This window comes from Equus quagga, chromosome 12, assembly GCF_021613505.1.
Source record: "Equus quagga isolate Etosha38 chromosome 12, UCLA_HA_Equagga_1.0, whole genome shotgun sequence".
Classification (NCBI taxonomy): Eukaryota; Metazoa; Chordata; class Mammalia; order Perissodactyla; family Equidae; genus Equus; species Equus quagga.
The window spans coordinates 38,985,934-39,009,687 of record NC_060278.1 but is presented as its reverse complement, the minus strand read 5'-3'; the positions used below and the strand labels follow the sequence as shown (position 1 = coordinate 39,009,687).

The 23,754-nt window shown below is 59.0% G+C and overlaps 2 protein-coding genes across 14 annotated transcripts in view; one reads left to right on the top strand and one right to left on the bottom strand.

Moving 5' to 3' along the window:
- The window catches only part of COQ8A (coenzyme Q8A), a 47,648-nt gene extending 29,930 nt beyond the window's left edge, over positions 1-17,718 (top strand). For both annotated transcript variants that reach the window (XM_046678645.1, XM_046678644.1), the window contains exons 3-15: positions 1,292-1,663; positions 1,919-1,985; positions 9,326-9,400; positions 12,053-12,175; positions 13,550-13,635; positions 13,793-13,933; positions 14,430-14,511; positions 14,622-14,715; positions 15,002-15,143; positions 15,384-15,491; positions 15,607-15,672; positions 15,940-16,026; positions 16,597-17,718. In XM_046678645.1, coding sequence (XP_046534601.1) covers positions 1,292-1,663; positions 1,919-1,985; positions 9,326-9,400; positions 12,053-12,175; positions 13,550-13,635; positions 13,793-13,933; positions 14,430-14,511; positions 14,622-14,715; positions 15,002-15,143; positions 15,384-15,491; positions 15,607-15,672; positions 15,940-16,026; positions 16,597-16,884 — 1,731 coding nt within the window. In that variant the 3' untranslated portion in view covers positions 16,885-17,718. The remainder of the gene's footprint in view (positions 1-1,291; positions 1,664-1,918; positions 1,986-9,325; positions 9,401-12,052; positions 12,176-13,549; positions 13,636-13,792; positions 13,934-14,429; positions 14,512-14,621; positions 14,716-15,001; positions 15,144-15,383; positions 15,492-15,606; positions 15,673-15,939; positions 16,027-16,596) is intronic.
- Positions 17,719-19,440: 1,722 nt separating this feature from the next.
- CDC42BPA (CDC42 binding protein kinase alpha) overlaps positions 19,441-23,754 on the bottom strand; it is a 312,972-nt gene continuing 308,658 nt past the window's right edge. For all 12 annotated transcript variants that reach the window (XM_046678634.1, XM_046678632.1, XM_046678638.1 and 9 more), the window contains one exon: positions 19,441-23,707. In XM_046678634.1, the coding sequence (XP_046534590.1) occupies positions 23,576-23,707 (132 nt within the window). In that variant the 3' untranslated portion in view covers positions 19,441-23,575. The remainder of the gene's footprint in view (positions 23,708-23,754) is intronic.

Genomic DNA, 23,754 nt, shown 5'->3' with positions numbered 1-23,754 from the left:
CGTGGGATTTGTTCACTTACTCGTTCAGCAGACACTGACCGCATCTGGTCCCACTGAGGCACGGCAGCCCCTTCGCAGCCACATACACAGGTCGTGGTGATGCTGGCGGGGTGGCCCTCGCGGGAGCTAAGGGCCAGAAGGAGGGGACCCTGCCCCAGGCTCCCTCCCTCCAGGGCTTCCGCAGCCCTCTTGAGAGGGGCCCCTTGAGTCTGAGTATGGTTTATTTCTGCTCTGAGAGAGGTGCTGTCAGGTGGCCCGGGGGACAGGCCTTGGCTTGGGGTCCCTGCTCTGCCCTTGGCCGGCTGGGGGCCTCTACCAGATCACTTCAGCTCCCAGCCTCGGTCTCCCATTTATGGGGTGACAGTCGTGGCCAGCCTCTTTCCTGCCAGCGGAGGGCGCGGCGTCTCTCCTTTGCTGCCTGCTGTCTCATGAGGCTAAGTAGGAGGCCAGGGTCTCTGCGGCTGTGGGGACCCTCGGGCAGCACTGTGTGCCCGGAGCCTGTTTCAGTGAGTCAGGGGACCCAGGCCGCTGCCCCGTCAGGAGTTGGTGCTGTGTCCATCATGGCCTCCACAGAAGGTCCCTGGGCCTGTCTGTGGCCCCGCTCTGTGACTTTGGGGAGCCCGAGTTTCAGATGAGGAAGGAGCAGAGAGGGGTCAGGAGCCCACTCAAGGTCACTCAGGGGTTCAGAGTAGAAAGAACCTGGGCCTGAAGGTCAGGTCTCGACAAGGAAAACGTGGTGTGTCCCCCTCCTTCTGCCCCTGTCCCCCAGCTCGCAGGGACAGCCAGGCTGGTCCTGGCTGTGACAGCCCTCCCGTGAGAGCCTCTGTGGGGACACCCACGGCTGCCTGGTGGAGGCAGGGTCCACAGCGAGTGCTGGCCCGGCAGGTGCTGCCCTCGCCCGGCTGCTCTTCGCTCGTGCTTTCCCTCTGAAGTGGCCGTCTTCTGCCCTCGTTACCCTCCCCAGAGCCTGAGGCCTCCCCTTGGCCCTGGCGGACAGCTGAGGAACTTGCTGCCGGGAGCGGTGGTCCCTCACCTCGTCCGAGCTGGGCGCCCAGCAGTGCTCGGTGACCCTGTAGGCCTGGTCTGCCCGACGACCACCCAGCGAGGCCTGGTGGAGGCAGCACTGGAACCCGGGCCTCCTGGCTGCCGGGCTCAAATCAGAGCTGGCCATGGCCGTGGGCCTCGGGGGCGGACAGCGGGGGTGTGCTGTCCTACGCAGAGTGCGCTGGACACAGTGACAAGCTTCTGCCTGGCCACTTGGTCCACTCACGCTGGCTTTTGTTCCCTGCAGGGTCAGGATAAGCGTGAAGACCCCTACGCCACCCAGGGCTTCGACGACTTGGAAGTCGAGTTCCCTGTGGCCTCCTCGCCTGCCCAGTCGTCGCCCCCACCCTGGGAGGAGGGCAGCAGCCAGGGCCCAGCTCCTGCCTACGCCGCTGGTGGCCCCTTTGGGGAAGGCGGGCTCCCGGGCCAGGCCACGGCCCATCTGGGCAGGGTGCACGGGAGGCTCTTTGCAGACCCCAGAGACCCGTTCTTTGCCACCGGCCTTCAGCGAAGGTTCCTGCACCAGGACCAGTCCCCCATGGGGGGCCTCACGGCTGAGGACATTGAGAAGGCGCGACAGGCCAAGGCTCGCCCTGAGAACAAGCCCCACAAGCAGATGGTGCGTCTGGGCGGGCCCCTGGAGTGGGGCTGGGGTGGCTCTCGCAGTGTTGCTGGCGTCAGGCCCCCTCTGGGGACGCTCCCTGGCCGTCACGGTCTGGAGGTTCAGGAAGCCTCTTCCTGGTGGATGGTGCTGCAGACAGAGCTGCTGCCACTGGGAGTGGAGAGGGGCTGTGGCTGTGGGGCAGTGTGAACCCCTGAAGGTTGCCCCTGTGCCCCTTCACTGCGACCCTGAGGTCTCTCTTTTCCCCTCTAGCTCAGTGAGCGGGCTCGGGAGCGGAAGGTGCCGGTCACGCGGATTGGGCGGCTGGCCAATTTTGGAGGTAAGGCGGCTGTGTGCCCTGTGCCTCCTCACCTGCCCTGGCATGCCGATCGTGGCTGAGTGGAGCTGGGCTGCTGTGGGGCCTGCATGGAGGTGGCAGAGGGTGGGGACCCAGGGGTGTCCTGGGGAGGGTAGCTCCTGTGTTAGCCATTCCTGGAAATTTTCCAGGAGTGGCTGGTCCAGTTGCTGGATCCCACCATGCCTCAGCTCACCCTGGGGATGGTGTGTGGCCAAGGCCACATCATGAGAGCCTTGCTCCTCAGGCCACACCCACAGGGCAGCGCCTGCACCACCAGCCTTTTCCTCCTGTCTCAGCCTCCCTGCCGCTCAGCCCCGTTGGAGGCCTCTGCAGGGGGAGGCTGGGGAGTGAGGAGCAGTTCCTTACTGGGGCCATTTAGCTCCTAGACAGAGTGGCTCTTGCCCCTGGGGGAGCCCATTTGCTGGATTTCCACAGGCCTGCGGGACGTCAGTGGAACGGTGACAAGGTGCTGTGGCCCTGAGCAGCTGTGGCGTCAATTCCATTTTAACATGCTGTAGAGTTGTGAGCTTTATTCGTTCTTTTCTCTGGAGGTTTGAATAGCCACTGTGTCCAATACACAATGTTCAGGTTGAAGGATCATTTTATTGTGGACGTTTAGAGCAGTTGTGTCTGCTTTTATGATGTCGTGTTGTCATATGTTCCTATTGCAAGTACCATCTCTTTGCAGTGGTGAACTTGAACATGGAGCGACTGGAGTGCGTTTCGTCAAAGCCCGCCTGTCCTCAGTAGGTTCTGCAGACAGTACAACTGTTGAAAGTAACAGTTTTGGCAACTTGATTCACATACCAGCCTTGGGCGAGTGGTTATCTGCAAGGCTGTGTGGTGGAGAGGTCTCCCGGGTCCCAGTGCTGTGTTGCGAAGGCCCCATGTGTGTCTGAGCCATCAGCTGCTTGCCTTTGCTTTGTCGCACGTCTCCGCTGCCGTGTACTGTACGTCATGCATGCTCTTCTCCTCTGCTGCCTCTTCTCTTTTGGAAGCCCCGTCCTACCCCTCCTTCAGGGTTGGCTCTGTGCTCCCCGATAACCTGGTGCTCTGGGAGCTGGACCGATGTGTGGTTCTAACATTGAATGATGACTGGCTGTCTTCCTAATGTGCAGAGCAAACTGGATTAATTAGATGGAATTTTCTCAACTCTAAAATTTTCTTCCACAATTGTTATCTTAAAATTTGGCATCTGCAGCTACTTAGCATCAAGTGTCATCTGAGTTTCAGCACAAAATTGTTGCTTTATTTCACTGTAATGGGTTAGCACTTCGAGCAGTTCCTCGTGGAGCGTCATAACTTCCGGGGGTGCCACACCAGAATGAGTTGGAGAATCACTGCTCTGGTGACCTCTGGTGTCCTCACTCCCCGGAGACTTGGCACTTCGCCTGCTGTGCAGGTGGCTGTGAGCTGGGTAACGCTGATTATTACTGAAGTACTGAGTGGCAGTTCTCTTTCTTCTCCGTGGGCTTGAGGGCAGGAACTGCCCTCTCCTCGCCGTGTCGTTTTTCTCTGTGATCCTCCTGCTCCCCTCGCTCCGCACGGACGAGGGCTCATGTGAGCCCCGGCCCTGAAGGCTTGGTCTGACTGGCGTGTGGTAGAATGGCTGGAGTCCTCGGGGGTCTTTGCGGGGGTGGGGAAGTGGAGGATCTGTTTGGGGAAAGTGGCCAGGATGAAGGTCATGATGGCAAATTAGAACTTGGTGGAACACTGTGAGGTCCTGCTGAAGCTGGCAGATGTCAGGCCCTCTTGGGTGGGGGGTTAAGGAAGACAGACTGGAGCGGAAGACACTGGACACATGGGAAGGTGTGTGGGACAAAGAGGCAGCTGTGGTGAAACCAGGGTGCAGGGCTCCCTCGGGGTGCAGGATATGGGCAGCCAGGGGAGCTGGGTCGGGGTGAGGAGAAGCCTGGCGTTGGTGGCTGCCTCGCGCCGTCAGAAGCCCCCTGAGCCTGTGCTGACAGCCGCCCGAGGCCGGGAGCCCTCCCGTGTCTGCGTGCCTCAGCTCTGCCCGCAGCTGTGACTCCGAGCTGCCCACGTTGTTGCCCAGGCGGTCGGCGGCTGGTGTTTCAGGCTTGGAGCTGGCCGGATGGGAGCGAGGAGGACGTGCTGTTCTGGCTCCGGAGGGGAGCTGTGGGCCTTCTGCCTCACCAGGGGTTCCAGACTGTGAGTCACGACCCTTTTGTGAGTGTGAAATCAATTCAGTGGGTCAGAACCAGCACTTAAAAAACAAAGTAAATAGAACGGAATTGAACAGGAAAAGATGAGAATTCGTATCATAGGTCTTGGAAACAATGGTACACGTTGCAAAAATATTTTTGTTTCAGAGACATAAACATTATTCATGCACATTTTTCATTGCGTTGTGAATACACGGCTTACTGGTGGGTCAGTCTGAACGGCTTGAAGTAACACTGCTCTACTTTATTCTAGAAAACACTTCTGGCCTTTCTTCCCTCCTGGGGGTGAGATATTTTTGGGGTATAGACTGACTTTGGGAAGTTTTGACACTGGGGGTGTGAAGGGAAGGCGTTGCTCTGGGTCCGAGGGAGGTGGGGGTCTGTCTGGGACGGTCAGCAGCGGGGGTTCAGCTGTGTGGCGGGACAAGGCAGGAGCCTTGTGGTTTGGGGGCTCATTCGATGCTGAGGGGGGGCCAGAGTCCCAAGTCCAGTTTGGCTGTGGGATCTTATGGCCATGATGCTACAGGCAGGATGATCTGTGGATATGAGATTTGATTAAAGAGAGCAACATCCTGAAGACTCTGCTATTACCTGGGGGTGCTGTTAATGGATCAGTGCACAGCTCTCTCTGGGGTCATTATGCCCCTTCCCTTCAAGCTTTTGTGTCCCCATCTCAGTGGTAGAATTAAAAACAAAGAAACACTGGTGAATGGGTATAGTCGGTTATTTTTTTATGTTGCCAAAAACATTTAAAACAAAACAAAACTAAAGCTACCATCAACTATTACCATCATTTTACTTATCTTTTTTAGAGGACATTTTAACAATACAAAAGCACAAAGGACATGCTTCCCAGGTAAAGGATAGTAAATTGAATAACTGAGTGTTGTGGCAGATTCATTCCAGGGTCTTTGTTTCCAGACACTGACGGAGACCCCGCTGTGGCTTGCCAGGGGCCTTGTGGAGGCATCCTGCAGTGGTGATGCCGTTGGACCCCTTGGCTGGGGCGAGGGTGTTTACACCTCCTGTGGCAGCACTGTGCTCTGACCTCCTGGCATGGTGCCCCGTGTTGACTTGTCTAAAGTCTGGCTTCCCCTGCAAACATTCATCCACAGGGCACTTGATTTTCATCGAGGTTGTGGAGATCTGAGGTCCCAGGGTTGTGTATGAGGCACACTTTGCTCTGGCCTTCCCTCGTGGGGTGGCACACAGTGACACCAGCCTCACGGCCTGATGTACCTCCACGCCCCTGCTTTTCCCCTGGTGTCCAGTGCTCCTCCGGAGCTCTTTGAGGCAGCAGGACAGACGCCTGTAGGTCCCAGAGAAGTTCTGCACCCTGGCAGGGGTGGGGGAGCCTGGGTTCTGCTTTTTCAGGGGCATACAGTTGTCGCTCGGTATCGCGGGGATTGGTTCCTGCACCCTTTGCAGATTCCCAGATCTGCGGATGCTCAAGTCCTGTAGTCGGTCCTCTGTATGCGTGGGCTCGGCGTCTGTGGATCTGGAGGTCCGACTGCGCTTGAAAAGGGGCTTTTGTGTCTGCTTTGCCCCCTTTGAAGCTCTGCGAGGCTATTATCTCCATTTACAGGTAAGGAAGCTGAGCCTCAGTCACCAGCCGCCCAGGGCCGTGTTCTTTTTTGTGACAGCCTTGGGACCGGAGCTGAGGAGGTTCCGTCATGCGCTTGGCAGTCTGGGCCCAGGTGCCCCTGTAATTAGTCCTCCTGCCCTGCGGCCGGCAGAGCGGCTGTGATAGGTGTGTCATCATCTGTAACACCCCCCACCCCCCGCCCCGGCCCAGTTCTGGGCTTAGAGGGCCAGCTCCTGAGAACCTGGAGAAGACTCTGTGGAGTGCTTCCTCCACCTTTTCTTAAGCTCTGGTGCTGTCTGGGCAGGAGCCCAGTGGCTGCTCAAGGGAGGGCCTCTGATGACCTCAGAGGGACGTCATCAGATGGGGGCGAGCAGGCCCGCAGCCCAGGAACCCGGCCCAGCGGCTCCTCCCCAGGGGCGAGCTGTGCTTGCTGCTACTCCTCCTCCATTTCTTCACTCTAAAACCTCTGTTTGTGAGAGAAGTGTCTGGAACTTTCCTGGAAGCGGCTGGCGACCTCTCACAGGCTCGGATGGAGGCCGGGCTGCTGATGGTGGCTCTGGGCCCACAGAGCTGGTTCTCTGGCTGGTTTTCCTCCAGGACTTCCCAGTAGGCTGTGTGGGCCTGGCCGGGCCTGCCCGTGGATCAGGATATGGAGCCGGGTGCTGTCCTGAGGGCTGCAGGGGGCTGTGGGGAGCAGAGGCCACGGGTGACACATAGAGAGTGAGCGAGCACGGCCTCTGGGGTGTCCTCCCCAGGACGAGGGGATCCGAGGCAGAGCCACTGATCTCCCAGGAATTGTCTCCAGGTCCCACCTGGTTCTGGGAGGGGGGAGAGCCTGGCTGGGCCCTGTCCTTCCCGTTCAACAAGCTTCTGAGAACTGCCTTCAGCGTGGCCTGGGCGGGGACGGCTGCAGAGCCAGTTTATTCTTGGTTCTCTGGAGTCGGAGCTCCTGAGGCCAAGGTCAGGGCTGCCAGGCTGGCTGGGCTGCAGCGGGGAGCTTGTCAGCTGGCAGTGTCTCGGGCCTGGCACCGGGCCGGTCCTGAGGGAGCTTGTGGGGCCACAGAAGGAGCCTGAGGTCTCCTTGGTGGAATGTTCTCTTGGCGGTATGTGAAGGACAGGTCCTTGCCCTTGGAGGGCTTCGGCTCTGCCCTGCAGCCTGGAGATGGCCAGGGGACGGTTGGACAGAGCATCCGAGGGCGCCAGCAGGGGGAGTGGGCCGCCTCTACCTGCAAGAGGAGGCATGCGCGGCCTGCCCCATGGCTGGGGCGTCTGCTTCAGTGGCCAGGCCAGCTGACAGCTGAGGCTATCTGCCTCTTCTGTGGGTGTCTTTGGACTTGGTCCGGGCAGGGACAGTATAGATGCCGAGAGCCGTGGCTAAAAGTCACCAAGTCGGGAGGCCTGTGTTGCCTGTTCTCATTCATTTGGCCAAGTCAGACAGTGCCCGGTGGGGTGGAGCCCGTGGGCGGATGGGAGTTAATGTTTGATCCGAGGCGCAGTTCCAGCTCTGGGCCTGGTGCCTCTGGAGCTGGGAGAGGTAGTCAGAGGGAAGACGGGCCTGGCCCCTCGTCCCGAGACACCCAGATGTCTGTGCTGGGCCCTGGGCTCACACCTGAGGGCCATCTCCAGGGCACTGGCTTCTGCTGGGGTTGCAGAGCGTGGCATATCCTGCCCCCTGCCCTCCTGCCCGGTAGCCACCAGCGGTGCGGTGCTGGCACTCGAAACATGGTCCACACTGCAAGGTGCCGAGGCGCGGCAGACACTGGATTCCCAAGACTTGGTGCAAAAAACATAATGTACACTATCCCTAACAATGCTTATACGGGGTACTTGTTGAAACGGTGACATTTTGGATATATTAGGTTAAGTAAAATATATGATCAGAGTTCATTTCACATGCTTCTTTCTGCCTCTTGAAATGTGGCAATTAGGAAATTTGAGATTGTATCTGTGGCTGGCGTTGTATTTCTTCTGGCTGGCGCAGGCCTAACCATTTCGAAGAGGAGTGACGGCAGTAACAGCAACCCCCCGGTGGTGTTCCACGTCACCGCCCTGTTGGGGCTCTCGCCTCACTCAGCTCAGTGACCCTCACAGTGAACTGGGGAGCGGAGCTGACAGCGGGTAAAATGTATCGTAGAAATGTGTTTTAAAGTTAGGTTATCTTCTTCTGATTCTTAAAATTTATTTTTCATTAAATACATTTTTCAGTAAAGTCAATAATATTTTTCATAAAAACAGTACAAGATCATTGGAGAAGATACGCAATGTCAAGATGCATGGGCAGGCCTCCCTGCCCGGGAAGGAGAGCGCCCGTGTGAGCCCCTCCCCCAGGCGTGGGGGCCGCTGCTCCTGCCCGGCCCCAGGGCTGTGCTCACCAGGGCCCGCTGGTCTCAGGGCCTGCTAGGTGTCTTCCCTGGGTCCTTGTCCCTTCTCTGTGGTCAGTGTGCTCCTGCACGTGTTCTTCAGCCTCTCTGCTCGTGTGTGTGTGTCCCAGCCAGCTGCAGCTGTGGTTAAAGTAGAGGAAACGGCGGCAGTCTGGTGGTGTAGTGGTTGGGTTTGCGTGCTCCCCTTCGCAGGTTCCGATCCCGGGTGTGGACCGAGCGCCCCTCATCCAGCCGCATTGTGGCGGCATCCCACATAAAATAGAGGAAGACGGGCACAGGTGTTAGCTCAGCGACAGCCTTCCTCAAGCAAAAAGAGGAAGATTGGCAACAAGTGTTAGCTCAGGGCCAATCCTCCTCACACATACACACAGAAAAGTAGAGGACATGGGCCCTGGGCCAGGCTCCTGGACTTTCTGTGTAGCCTTAGTGGCACCTGTTCTGTCCTCGGGCCTCTCCTGGACAGTTGGGATCATCCAGTTCCAGCCTCTCGACAGATGTGTTAATGAACTTTGACTTCGAAGATTGCGGAAGGGGGAGGGAGGGCCTGGGACCCCCTTGTCCTTAGATCACTGTCCGCACCGCAGGGCCGGGTGGGCGGGATGGGTCCGCGCTCGCCCCCGAGGGAGGGCTGCCGCCCGAGCCCCGTGAGTCCCCACGGCTTGGATCGGGGACACCTGCACTTGCGCAGAGTGTTCTGCCTGCCACCCACGACTGCTTTGTGTTTCTGTGGTGGTGCCTTTCCTTCCAGTTGCAGTGACGAAGTGTGAGGATTCTAGAGTGCTGGAGGGTCTCCACAGACTTTGAAGTGGGCGGCTGTGTTCCACGGGGGTGCCCGGTGCTGTCAGGACGTCCTTGGCTCACAGGCCATTCCTGGTCCATGTGTGCCGGGTCCTCCCACCGTGTTTCCCAGATGTGCGCCGTCTTGGGGCGTATCTGTGTCCCATGAGCCTACAGCTTAGCAAAGCGGAGGGCGGAGGGGACGGGTGAAGCTTTTTCACGGAAAGCGCCTGCCCTGAGCTGAATCTCTGAAAGAAACAGATGTGTATCTCCCACTTTTCTCCTTCCTTTTCACAGCAGAGGTCCCTGGGGAACAGAGGCGGGTGTCCTCTGGGGCTGTGCCGGGCTTGGTGGGTGGATTGTGACTGCCTAGTGCCCTCAACTTCGTCCTTGCAGGTCTGGCCGTGGGTCTGGGCTTTGGGGCACTGGCCGAGGTCGCCAAGAAGAGCCTCCGTTCTGAGGACTCCTCAGGTGAGCTGGGTCCTTGGGTGGTGGGTCCTGGGAGGTGGGCTGTCAGCCCCAGCCCTCCTGTGTTCCCTGAGTGTCGGCCTCCGGGGGCACCATTCACCTGTGTTCTGCGAAAATGGCACCCCTAGGTTGTTTGAGGCCCGAGGCTGCCTGCTCCCTGCCCAGCTCCCCCGGCCCTTCCCGGCTCCTCGGTGGCCCGCGCACCTGCCCTCTTCCAGGTGGAGCCTCGGTTTTGGCCCCTGCTCTTTGGAGTCCTGGGCTGGGTGCCCCTGCCCCATTCAGAGGACTCATTCCAGGACCTGGCACCTCTTCCCCCTTCCGTGGGGACCCCCAGTGACACCTTGTCCTGTTGCCCTGCAGCTCCTGGCTGCCATTGCGGCCGCGGGCTCGCCTAGGGCCACCTGGACGGCCCCTCTTCACCTGCAAGACCTGCTTGTGGGGACAGGGGGCCTCCCCACAGGCCCTTGTGGATGGGGACATGATGCCGTGTGTGTCCTTGGAAGGGGCCGGAGGACGGGGAGGCGTCAGCGAGGGTATTTTTAGTGTTGGTGTGGAGACGCCTGGGGAACTGAAGCCTGGCTTCCTCTGGAAGGAGAAGCCATCCTTCTCCAGGCCCCCCCCCCCCCCCACCCCCCGCCCTTCCCCGCGAGCTCTCCGTCCCACCTCGTCCAGGCAGGGAAGAGGCCAGACTGGCTCCAAGATTAAGCTGGTGTCTGCTGTCAGGGAAGTGGTGACCCCGGCCAGGGGTCAAGGGGCCTGGGTACCATTAATCCAAGAGTAGGACTTGGTGCTCAGGCCAGGCCCCGGGCTATGCTCCAGCCTCCTGAGCAGGCTCTGGAACCCCTTGGCCTGGGGGACGCAGACCAGCCCGGCCCAGCTCTGTCCTGGGAGCCCCTCCTGAGTGGGGGCAATGTCCACCATGCCCCTGAACCCCCCGGCTCCCCCAGGTGGTTCTCAGAACCAGCCATGCCCAGGCACATAACCCAGCCTGTGGGGACTGGCCAGCTGTGGGGAGGGCTGCCTGGAAAGCTCCAGAGGGCCGGGTCCTGTCCCCAAATCTCAGGAGCACTGCTGTCAGCCCAGGCCTGCTGTGCGTGTCACTCGCAGAGAAAATCTGCCTCCTGCTGGGCAGGGGCCGCCTCTCCAACGTCCCTCCCTCTTCCCTCCTCTCCTTAGGGACACAGGCCCAGGTCCCCAGCCCACGGGCCCAGGGGCGCGTGAGGGCAGAGCGGACATGGGTGGGCTCCCCTGCCCTTGGCTCCAGCCCTCTGCTGCCCCTCAGGCGAGGGGCTGATCGGGGACCCTTCTTGGTCTAGCTGTCCTGGAGTGACCCTGCCCATGGGCCACAGCTTCCCTGACCCCCGGGCAGTTGGCCTGTTCCTGTGTGGAGCTAAAGTCTCTCACCTTCCCGGGACCCCGTGCTGCTGTCTGGGACCCTGGGGACGAGCCGGACGTGGCTGCCCTCAGGTGGCAGATCCTCATGTTTTCCTGGGGCTTCTCTTTTGCAAACTCGGTGTCCAGGGCCTCCAGCTCTCGCAGTGCCCTGCTCTGTCAGAGGCCAGGCTGGACATGGCCCTGGGGCAGAGGGCAGTGGCACCCTGGCCCTCTCTCCTGTTTGCTCCTTGGGGACCCAGCTCAGTCCCCCTCTGAGCACTGAGCCAGGCCTGAGGTGATGCAGGCTGAGGAAAGTGCCAGGCACGGTGGGGCGGCCCTCAGGGCCCTCTGATCTGACTGGGCTCACGGGACAGTGCGCAGGAAGACACGGATGTCACGGGCTGGAGGCCCAGAGAAGGGGTGCTGGAGGGGCTCAGGGAGGGCAGAGGGGCGTCCGCTTGGCTGGGAGGCGGACCCCTGCTCAGGCCTCTCCCCACCTCGGGGCCAGGGCAGACTCAGTATTAGGCCCGGAGGCCGGCACAGGGATGGAAGCCAGAAAGGGCCCTGGCTCCCCTGGCGCACGCCGGACAGCAGCAGGGCTCGGCTTCACTGCAGCCTCTCTATGTTGTCGCCCTGCATCCTGCTACCCCTGAAGGTCGTCTGCACCCCTGAGGGGCCAGCTGGCTACAGCGAGCTGCAGGGGTCTCTGTGGGCCGAGGGGCCGGGGCAGGCACCAGCTGTGAGTGCTGTCCTCCACCCTGCTCCCCTCCCGGAGGACTGTGCTGTCACTGCAGCCAGCTGGCTGCTGCAGATGCGCAGTCACCCCAGGGGTGCTGGCCACCTTTGTCCAGTACACTGGGGGGCGAAGGACAATGACTTGGCTGTCCTCACCTGGGTTTGGGCCTGGGGACAGTGGAGTGGCCCTGGAGGTCCTTACGCAGCCTGGGGGACGTGAGTGGGAGACGCGGGGTTAGAACTGTGTCACCAGGCGAAGGGACCCCCAGGAGGAGAGGTGGTGCTGAGCCCCCTGCTTCAGGCTCTCTGCTGGGTTTCTTTGCATGGCACTTAAAAATCCCACCGCTCCTGATAATCTCTTATTGTCCCTGTTTTTGCGAGGGATTTGCAGAGGCACACAGCCAGTGGGGGGCAGGGAGAGGAGCTGCGGCGCCCCGCAGTGCCCCGTCCGGGGCTCTGAGCCTGCCCGGCTCTTCCTCTGGGGCCCTGCAGCCGCCCCGAGGGCAGGCCCGGGCCTGGGCGCGCTGAGCTGGCTCCTGCCCGCAGGGAAAAAGGCCGTGCTGGACTCCAGCCCCTTCCTGTCGGAGGCGAACGCGGAGCGCATCGTGAACACGCTGTGCAAGGTGCGCGGCGCGGCGCTCAAGCTGGGCCAGATGCTCAGCATCCAGGGTGAGTAGGGGGGCCTGGGCTGTGGGGGGCCGCGGAGGGGGGACGGGGCGGGGCCCCACCTGGGAGGGACGGGAGGTGTGTGCGCCGCCCACTGGCTCCTCCTGCTTGAGTCCTGGCTCTTCATCCGCCTGGGATGTTTAAACAGCGTCCTACGCAGGAGCCACGCTTGTTTTCCTTGCTGCTTTCTGGGGGTTTTGAGATAGCCAGAGGTGGTTGGGGCATCTCAAAAGTTGGTGTGAGTCTGGCTGCAGCCACCCGCCGTGTGGGTCGGAGGGCGCTGGTGGGAGAGCTCAGAGGCCTGCCACGTTGTCCCTGACGTTGGGGACCTGGGCCGTGTGGCCCCGAGCGAGGGAGGCTGGGGAAGGCCGCAGCAGTTGAGCAGGAGGTTGGCTCATTGTGGCCCCAGAGCAGAGCGGAGGTTGGGGAGCCAGAGGGCGTCGACAGTGACCCCCAGGGAGGAGCGCCCGGCAGGCCGCCGCTCAGTGGGAGCACGGAAGGCGGCTCAGCGGAGGGCCGGGGCGGGACGGGAGTGCGCGCTCCGCGGGCGGCGGGGCCGGGCAGCCTCTGGGCGGGCGCGCCTGAAGTCTGTCCACGGATGGCGACTTCCCTGGGGACAACCGTGGAGCCGCGGGCGGGCTGGGGACCCGCTGGCCGGGCTTGTGGGGGAGTCGTGCTCCGCCCACAGGGCCCTTTCAGGATGGTTCAGAAAACGATGTTCCCACGTGGGGACGTGCTCGGGGGAGACCACTGCCCGACGACAGCAGGCTGGAACAGGCAGTGAGGAAAAAACGCAGAGAAAAAGGGTCAGGAAGGAAAAAGAACAGTGGTTCTCTGTCAGTGTTGAGCTCATGAGCATTTTAAACATTTTACTAGACTTTATTTTCTCGGTTTGTTTCTTTTATAATCATAAGAAGCTATGCCTGTTATTTCTGAGAAATCCACTTCTTGGGTCACCGGGTGAGTTGAGAGAGCCTCCCACTGCCTGATACCGGGCTGGGCTTTGGCATCACCCTGGCCCTGGGAGGGGGCGTGATGGGCCAGGTGCCAGGGTGTCTCTGGATTTGGTTGGTGGCTGCGGTGCCCCAGGAGTGTGCAACCCAGGTCAGTGTCCCTGTGTCTTCCCTGAAGCCTTTGTCCACAGCCTCAGGGGCCTGTGTGCCAGGTGGGGAAAATGCTCCCAGGGTGCGAGGAGGCATCTGAGGCTGGGCCTGCTGTGTGGCCCTGGGCCTGTACAGGCCTTGTTGTCTCCGGACCTCCGTTCTGTGTAGAAGGGCAGATCCGCATCCGACTTTTCCCAGGAGACTGCGCTGCAGCCGGGGTGATTGACCTTCTAGGGGTTAGCCCTCTGCTCTCTGATTTTCTGGTGCCTTCCAGATGACGCTTTCATCAACCCCCATCTGGCCAAGATCTTTGAGCGGGTGAGGCAGAGCGCCGACTTCATGCCGCTGAAACAGATGACGGTGAGGCAGGCGGGGCTGGGGCATCTGGTCCTCAGGGCCCCACCTCCCCTTGCAGGGGAGCTGAGGTGGCCCCGTGGGAGGGAGTGGACCGTGCTGCTTCTCAGTGTGTCCCAGGCGCCGGGCTGTGCTCACGGCCCCTCCCTGGTTCTCCCTCCAGAAAACTCTCAACAAGGACCTGGGCCCCAACTGGCGGGACAAGCTGGAGTACTTCGAGGAGCGGCCCTTTGCGGCCGCCTCCATCGGGCAGGTGCACCTGGCCCGCTTGAAGGGCGGCCGCGAGGTGGCCATGAAGATCCAGGTAGGCACCCGGCGTGTGCGCTCATCCCAGAGCCGGGGCCCTGCAATGTGGGGGCTTCCACACCCCTGTCCCCCTGAGCCACCTCGTCCAGAGCGGGGCTCGGGTCTCATCATTTCTGTCCCCAGCGCCTTGTCAGCGCTGGGTGCCGAGAAGTGTTTGCTAAGTGAGGGACTGGGGGAGCTGGAAGAGCCTCCCGGGAGGCTTGGTTTGAGTGGGGCAGGGACAGGGGACAAGTGATTGTCTGCTTTGGGCCTGAGCTGCGGCCCTGAGTGGGCGGCTGTTCCTGGGGATGGAGGGTGTTGGGGGCGGTAGACAGTGGAGCACAGGGTTGTGTTGGGCCCCGGGGGCCTAGCTGCATCCTTGGGTCTTAGCTCTGACTCACCCAAGGTGTGGGGTCTGGGTGGGACAGAGCTGGGAAGCTGACAGGTGGTTGGGAGAGCGAGGCCCCTACAGGGGCTCTGCTCGTCTGCCCGGGAACCCTTCTGTCCCCCTGCAGTACCCTGGCGTGGCCCAGAGCATCAACAGTGATGTCAACAATCTCATGGCCGTGCTGAACATGAGCAACATGCTTCCGGAAGGTCTGAGGCTGGCTCCTGGTCAAGGGCAGGCATTTGGGACGGACTCTGGGGACCCCAGGGGGCTTTCCTGAGGAGGCCTCAGCCGCCCTCATGCCCTCCTCCCTGGCCAGGCCTGTTCCCCGAGCACCTGATCGACGTGCTGAGGCGGGAGCTGGCCCTTGAGTGCGACTACAAGCGGGAGGCTGCCTGTGCACGGAGATTCAGGTATGTCTCACGTGGCTTCCGTGCCAGGCAGCTGACCTTGGCCCCTGGTCTGTTGGTCCCACTGGGGAGGCAGAAGGGGCTGCTTTAGGCAGCCCATCCGGAGGTGAAGGCTCCTCTGGCCTTGAGGATGGCTGTGGTCGAGGGTTGGGGTCATAGCTGCATCCTGCCCAGTGAGAAGCAGGCCTGCCCCTGGCGGCCTCAGTTCCTCGTTGCCCTGGGTGTCACCCCAGGGCGGGGCTTGAGGTGGGGAGGATCTGTGGCCAGCGTGACCTCCCACCCCTGCCAGGGAGCTGCTGAAGGACCACCCCTTCTTCTACGTGCCTGAGATCGTGGACGAGCTCTGCAGCCCCCATGTGCTGACCACAGAGCTGGTGTCCGGCTTTCCCCTGGACCAGGCGGAGGGGCTGAGCCAGGAGGTCCGGAACGAGGTGTGTCTGACGGTGGCCTTGGAGCTGAGATGCTCCCTATGGGGATCAAGCTGGCACTGGTGCCAGTGGCTGAAGGGGACAGGAAGGCTGCTGTGTTCTCCCCCTGGGTGTACACTGGAACCAAAAGTCATCTGGGCAGGAAGTGGGGCAGGTGGAAGATGGGGGCGGGAGAATGACCCCAGACTCAGGGTCACCAGGCAGCCTGGCGCTGCCGTGACCCGGAGCCCCTGCCCGCCGCAGATCTGTTACAACATCCTGGTCTTGTGTCTGAGGGAGCTCTTCGAGTTCCACTTCATGCAGACGGACCCCAACTGGTCCAACTTCTTCTACGACCCGCAGCAGCACAAGGTGAGCCCCTGGACGGGGCGCCCCAGGGGGCCCTGGGGCCCCGAGATCTGGGGTGTCCATCCCCTGCCCTGCCCCGCCCCACTGGGCAGACCTCCCTGCTGTTGCCCATTTGCAGGTGGCTCTTCTGGACTTTGGGGCGACTCGGGAATACGACAGGTCCTTCACTGACCTCTACATTCAGGTAGGGGCCACGCCCTCCTGAGGCCGGACCGGGATGCTCGGGGGCTCGGAGGTAGGGAGGGAGAACGACCAGGCTCCTGCCCGCCCCAGTGTCTGGGGACAATGGGTGAGGCCACTGCCCCGTCAGCCTCATAGCACTGGCTGGGGTCTCGGAGGGAGAGGAAAGGATGAAAGTGCGGGGTTGGCGTTGGGGGAAAGGGGCAGGTGTGGCTCCCTGGCCCTCAGAAGCTGCTGTGTCTGTGCTGCCCCCGGTGCCGCCTCCGCCCAGATCATCAGGGCCGCTGCGGACAGGGACAGGGAGGCCGTGCGGGAGAAGTCCATAGAGATGAAGTTCCTCACCGGCTACGAGGTCAAGGTGAGCTCCCGGGTCCCCGGGGCCAACTTCGCTGTGCATTGGGAGGGGGCTGGGGAACCTCAGTTCATAAATGTGTGAAATCAGAGGTGACAGCCGCCCCAAGGGTGCTCCACAGAGCTCAGACCGTCTCGGGCAGTCAGAAAGCCAGCCCTCCCCAGCCTCTGCGCCCAGCTCTCAGAACGGCAGGGCCTGGGGACAGCTGCGCTGGGGAGCCCGGGGCTGGCCTCCTCTCACTCTGGCCACGTGGAGGTGTGTCACTGACGCCATGACTTGCGGAGGGCAGTGGGCTGGCCTGAGGACTGTGGGCTGAGTGTGAACGCCTGGGGGCTGCTCACGCTGCATCCTGGCGCAGGCCCCGCCGCCCCCTAGTGTCCCACGTGGAGCCCAGGTCACATGTGAATGTTGTTTTCCTGGTCCCTCTCGGTTGAGTTTCTGCCCCAGTTACCATTATTTCATCTAGTTAAAAATCAGACGTCCACCTGACCCGCTCCTCAGCTTGAAAACAGCTTTCAGGGGGCGCTCACGCCAGGGCTGAGGGAGGAGCGCTCAGATCTCTCCCCGCCCCCCCAGGCCATGGAGGACGCCCACCTGGACGCCATCCTCATCCTGGGGGAGGCCTTCGCCTCCGAGGAGCCCTTTGACTTCGGCACCCAGAGCACCACGGAGAAGATCCACAACCTGATCCCCATCATGCTGAAGCACCGGCTCATCCCGCCCCCCGAGGAGACCTACTCCCTGCACAGGAAGATGGGGGGCTCCTTCCTCATCTGCTCCAAGCTGAAGGCCCGCTTCCCCTGTAAGGCCATGTTCGAGGAGGCCTACAGCAACTACTGCCGGCGGCAGGCCGGGCCGCAGTAGGGGGCCTGCTCCCTGGACGCTCTGCTCTCGTGCGGTGGAGACTGGCGGGAAGCTGGTGGTGACACTCCGTGTAGACTCCTCCTCCAGTGAGAGAGGGCTGCTGGCTCTGAGGGGGACGTCGCTCGGAGCCCGTCGCCAGCGCTGTACACGGTTTTTATCGCTAAGGGGTGTGGGTGAGAAAAATGAAATTGAAACCCCGCTCCTGTGTCCACACCTGCTTGTTGTTCATGCAGCCTCTGCAGTAACTCTAGATCCAGAGAAAAAGGCACCTTTGTTTCCGTTTCCTTTCTGTAACAGGGCTTTTTCCTCACGTGGACGTTAACCAGCGACAGGAGCATGCCCTGCGCATCCCTGCCCCCAAAAAGCCGCGGAGAAGCCTTTCGGATCTGCCGGAGCGTGCGGTGTAAGGGTTGGTGTGTGTGTGTTGCTAGAGCGAGACTGTGTTCTGCCCATTTCCTCTGCAGCAGGGGCTCTCGAGCTGGGACGTGCCGGTCGGAGCAGTGCCGACAAGACGGCAAGACTGTAACCGAGGAGGCCCACGCCTGTGATCCGGCTGCTTCCCATACTTTCTCGACAACTGGAAGTTTCCAGAGAACCGCTGCCTCCTGTGGGAAGGGTCAGGAGCAGCGGAAAGGGAGACAGTGACACAGCTGTCTCTGCGAGAAGACGGGGTGTGTATGGCGCGGGCCTGCCTTCCCCCTAGCCTGGGGCCTCCGTGGAAGATGACTGTGCAGGGGTCACCTGGTTAGACTCGAGCGCTCATCACAGGCTCTATTTTTGTACAATTCTTGTAATTGTCAGATTTACTTGATTCAATTAAAAAAAAAAATCCTAGCATTGTGACACTAATTCTTTGACTCGTCAAGGGCTCTGTGCTGATGGGGATGAGCCTGAGGTCAGTGTCACCCCGTCCTGCCTCCAGACACTCCTGCAAGGTTTGCACCTGTTCCCAGCCTGAGGCTCTTGGTGCCTGGACCTGGAAGGCTCAGCCCACATTCATTGTCAGAGAAAGAGGGGTGCAGGGTGGGGACAGCTGCCCAGTAACTGCCTGGCAGCCCCTCAGGACCCCCCCCCCCCTTACGGAAAATCCACAGCTGCCAAGGGCCTCTGATGCTTCAACGTTAGCCAGCTGGGACAATGGTAACACCTGCCGTGGGGTTAGTGCCCGGCCAGCATCGCAGTGACACCCACTGGAGAGGTCAGCTGAGCCAAGGGGCATCCTGGAAAGAGGCCGTTGCTGGGCCCCCCAAGTTCCTAGGTAACGGGGCCTCCTGACAGAACACTTGCACGGGGCGTGAGGCAGGGAGTCACGTGGGGAGACTGCCGCGGTCCCAGAGGCCCCCCCCACCAGTTCTAGGGGTTCAACTCCGAGGGAAAACCGACTTCCTGCCATTTGGGACTGCCAGCAACCGGCTGCTGGGCCCAGGCAGGACAGAGAGGTCTGGTCTCTATGCCACCTGCTGGGGCCCTGGAGGGCTAGTGCTCAGCACCATCCGCCAGGCCCTGTTCCGCGTGTCCATGGCTCTTCTGAGGCTGTGTTTACGTACTGTTACACTATTAGGTACTGTGTTTATGTAGTAACTCCCGGGACACTTGAAGTGGGCATTTTATAGATGAGGAAACGGGCTCCGAGGGTAAGTGGCTGGCCGAGGATCAGTAAGTGGTGGAACAAGACAGCCTGGCCTCACAGCCACACTCGCTCCTGGTCTAAACTAAAGGCCGGCCAACTGTGCTCCTCGGTCCAGTCCGTCCCCCTGCCGGTTCCTGTCCGCTTTCCTGGCACACAGCCGTACTCGCTTATTTACGCTTGTCTGAGGCTGCTCCGTGCTGCAGTGGCAGAGTTGAGCAGCTCCATCAGAGACTGTACAGCCCAAAAAGCCGAAAATATTTATTATTTACTGGTCCTTTACAGAGAGTTCGCCAAGACTCGCTCTAAACCGCTGCACGACTGCTGCCTCGAACGCCTGGCTCTGCCAACACGAACCGACGACATCGCCACGGCATCAGCAACGCCAGTTACACGTGGGATGGAAACAGGGCACTCAGAACACTTCCTTCGCTGCAGCCCCGGTTTAAGATTTCCTTTGTTAAGACCACCCCTGGCCTTAGATGTGTCATTCTAGCTCAAAAGCAGAAGCACTAACTGCTTCTGCACAGTAAGTAGACAGAACACCAAGCGGCCCCGTGGCTGCAGTCAGCTGTGACGACAGGTGGGGAATCTGGCTGTGGGGAGGGGTCCTCAGTATGGCGGGCAGGGCCATGGCGACTCTCAGGCGGAGCCTGGCCTTCAGACTGACCGAAGACCAGGGAGGTTTGGGCCAGAAGAGGGGGTGGGAAAGCTTCAAGAGAACGCAACACTCTTCTCACCTGAGCTATGGAAGGAACTAAGAAAGTTCTAGATTAAACTAACCCCATGGCCTTTTGCAGTGTGAGGAGGAAGCCAGGCCAGGAGGGGGCCGGCAGGAAGCAGGATCAAATAAGACAGAAAGACTCAGGCACCTTTTCTCCATTCCTCAGACCTTTAAATCAGAAAAAAAGACAAAAAATACTCAACTCTAACAGTTCCCTGTTTTATTGCAATACATCAAAGTCTGGTTAATATTAAGTGATACCAACATAAAATATTGGCGAGGAGTCTTTTGTTACATTTTTGACTAGCCCACCTTAAATATTTCTGTGCAAAAGAATCCACACCATTGGTAGCAGAGAATCTCTGATAAAGTTCTCCAAGAGATCGAGGGCATGAAACCAAACGAAATGAAGTCAGAGTGACAGGAGGCCAAAGCAACATCTTCCCCCCTTCCACACACACAGTTGTCAGCATTATATTCTAAACCAAAAAATGATTACACCTAGGCCATGCAAAACTGTACAATAATATTACAATGAGAAAAAACTCTAAAAAATTTATAAAATAAAGGATATTACACCATCAAATAAAAAGGCAGGTCATCTTGTTTCCGTGAAATTTCAGGGTGGATTTGTTCCCATCCAACTCCCCCATAAGTGAAGTGCTCTCTGTGTGTGACGGGCCCGGGAAGGAAGCGCCGGCCTGCCGGCCAGTGCTGGCCCAGGGCCCTGGGATCGAGCAGGCTCCACAGAGAACTCTGGGCTTGAGTGATCAGGACAGTCCTAACAGGAGAGAGGTCCTAAGATGGGCTCAATGAAATGGCTGCGGCCTAGCTAATCAGGGGCTGGGCCGGGGGAGAGGAGGGGAGGTGCCCAGTTACGCCCCAGTTGTGCCCAGTGGAGTCGGGCGGTGGCCCAGTCTGACTGCTGAGTGGCCCCCTGTCCAGGAAGTGGACGGTGGCTCTACAAGACCCCGCTCAGCCAGAGACCACAGGCTGCCAGAGGCCAGCGAAGGGCCCTGCTGTCCCCAGGGCTGAGGGACGTCCGCCCACCCCTGCTCTGGCTTTTCTGTAATACCTGAGAGTCCACAGAAATGCAACTGGTCTTTCACAGAAGCAGACGTGGCCACTAAGCAACAAAATGACACGATTCTAACCGTAAGGAAGGCAGAGAGGCCGAGAGCCAGCCGGGGAATGACAGGTGGTTGCTGTAAACATAACAGGAATTTCAGATTCTTCCCTGAAGCTTGGGTACAAGAACTGCTCGGAAAACTACCCAGATGGGCCCTTTGTAACTTTATCTCGTGGCCTAAAACTGCTCCCCGGGAAACAGCGTAAATCACTGAGTGTGGGGGTGTGTGTGCGCGTGCGTGTAAACACACGACTCGAAGTGAAATATGCTTTAGTAACCGTCTGACAAGCAGCAAGGCTGTTGTTTTTGGCAAAAAGAAATATATATCTGTATATATATAATTTCATACACCCAAAGCACATGACAAGATTAAATTAGAGTTCAGGGGTAGACAGCAAACTGGCTGGACACAGATAGCACCAAGTACCAATACCTACGGGCTGTGCCAGAAATGCTTCTCCGGTAATTTTTCCTTTCTCCTGAGAAGAGAAATGAGTTCTTGCTGCCATCTACATTTCTCAGATGTCCTGCCCGGAAACAAAGGGTGACTTGAGACAGCAATAGAACCTTTTCCGAGGCCTTTGTTGCTGATCCCTGAATGATCACTATGTTTTCTGTTGCCCTGAAACCCATTCCCCATCTTTTCAAACCCTTCTTCTCGGAAGCTTCGGAAGGGATTCTATTTCAGAGTGCAGACAAGCCCGGGGGGACGATTATTGTCCTGAGACAGTCCCCCTAAACTATTCCCTCCCGGCAGTGGGTCTCCCCCACAGTCCTGCTGTTAGAATCTAACCACATTTGGGGCTGCTCTATGACTGACAAGATCACTTAAGATTGCTGTGGAAAAACCGCAAAGTGCCGCGGGGCTGTCCACTGGGCTCACATGAACACGCCGCCCAGGGAGCGGGCAGGACGAGCCCTCAGGAGCCCCCTCAAGTGCCCTGTTGGGAGGCTGAAGGGTGTGACTCATTGCAGTGGAGTCCAGACTTCAGGTAGGGTTACATTTTGATCCTAAAAGCATCCTTTAAAAAAAATAAGCACCTACAGGCAACAAAAATTCACACTTAGTTGTCAAAGCTATAAACTGCCGTCCTGTGAATGTGGCCTGGGGAGGGTGGGGGAGGTGGGGAGGCAGGGTCAGGAGGAGAGGGGGCAGCTGGCCACAGGCGCTCAGCCCTGGCCGGTTCCCTCCTCTCCCCGGAGGGCCAAGTTCAAGGAGCTGCCAGAGTCACATGGCAATAACCAAACTCAAGGGCTGGCCCTTGGTATCTGGACGTACACAAGTACTGTTACGTGACATTTCTTTTCCAAAAGCAAAAAGAACGAGGAGATGGAACTGTGCGGTGAATGACGCCATCCAAAGTAAAGCACAGACCGAGTGCGCACCGAGCCCAGGCTGCTCGGACGTCAGCGTGGTCACCATCTCACCACCTCTGCGTCACCTTGGGCAACATAATCCCCACATGGGATCCCTTCTCTCCTCCCGGACCTCAGGAGCCTTCTCCACAGAGCAGCAGCCTACTAACAGTCTCCGTGCCCCGCGCACGGGCTGGCACAGCCGCTCCGAGGCGAAGGCATGAAGTCGGGCGAGATGGTGGCCCGGCCCCTGCCATTCCGATTAGGAGCTGCAGGAAAACTCTTCCATTTTAGCTGAGTTTGAAAGAAGACAGCAGAAAATCCTGTTTCTATTTCTCAGAGAAATTTAGATAAAAAGTAAAAGAGAGGCTCTCTTTACTTCCACGAGATATTTTTATTTCTACCTCTCTCTCTGCTCATGTGCTTAACTGGAGAAATGACTGGAGAAATAAGGTTCTTTGGGTTCTGCATCTCATTTCCTTGTGGTAATTAACACAGCAGGGATTCAAGTGGAAATGCACCTCACAACACGGTGCAGCCACTGGGAGAGGACGAGCTTACACCGGGCCACTTCCTGCCTGCGCCTGCGCACTGGGGCTGAACACGTCCAATTTTCTCCGGGTTTGGGGAGGAATACTTGATCAAGGCTGTTCAAGTCCTTGCATTTGAGCTCTTCTATTATTTGGTAACTAAACCCTTCTTCCCAGGCTTCTTGGAGGAAGCTGAAGCCACCCTCACAAGACCCCTCTGTGAGAAGCCGGCTGGGCTGGGGGACAGACACCTCCCTGCAGCTAGGGGCGGGGGGCGGGGGGACCAGCCCAGGAGAAAAGCATGACCCTTTGTATGGCCTTTCAGAAGCCAAGACGTTCCTTGTGTTCTTTCAGAGGGAAGGGATCAGAAGGTGACAAAATTGCATTTCTATATTCATCCATGGAAGATACCAAAAAATAACAAAAAATGAGAAATGTGGTTGAAATTCAACTACTAGAAAAAGAAACGTCTTGGATGGAAGTAAATCTGCCTTTCGATGCTGCTGCTGAAGAGGATTCAAATGTCCGAAGTCTGGTGCTGGGTCTACTCCAAACCAGTGACGCCACAGTCCCGGGACGCCTCCTAAAGCTCCAGGTGACAGGGACTCGAGACAGGGCACTAAGGGCTCTGAGCTCTCCCTCGACCCCCTTCAGCTGGAGGCCTTTCTGCCTTTTAGATTACTTTTAGATTACTCAGCTGGAAAGCAGACAAGGAACAACACATTTCTTTAAATTAAATGATCTCTCTCTTATATATGCATCCATCTTTCGTTGAATACAAGATGCTTCTTTTTACTATGTACATTCAGTATTTAACCTCTACATTTGTGTATTTATTTAAACTCTGTATTGTAGTAAAATATGCATTGTTTTCACTAATAAGGATTTCCTGGCACTGATCAGTCAACACGGGCGTGGGTGCTGAGCGTGCAGGGCGGCCGCTGCAGGCTGGCCCAAGACCCCTGTGCCACCTCGGGGCTAACGAGACTACTGTGAGAACGACGCTGTCTAATCTTATTCCTATCGCTTACATTTGTGTAATCTGTCTACTGAAGCTACCTTTGGGGGAGGGGTAAAATATCATGGAAAGCAACTCTAAGTGTATGAAATGAGATCAACATCAATCTAAGCTGCTCGATGAAAGGCTGCCTTTAGGGCTGCTGTTGAGTCGAGGGGGGCGTGGATCTGCGAGTCCTGTGGTCAGGATTCCTCCATCCCCACCCTGCCACTGCGGCCAGCCTGGGGCGTGTCCAGGCAGAGGTGGAGAGGAGAAGAAAGGGAGAGGAGGCGGGTGGGACTGCCGTCTGCGGTCTGCGCCCCGCGGCTCAGGGCTCCCAGCCCCCGCGGTCAGTGCTCTCCAGAGACAAGCTCTTGGTCTTCCGGGGCGACACGGGGCTGGGTGGGCTGCTCAGGTTGGAACTGTTGGAAGCTGTGGAATGCCTGGGAGAATCAGAGTCCTGTAAGGCCCAAAGGAAGATGTCAGTGAGAAGCAGAGGGCGGGAGG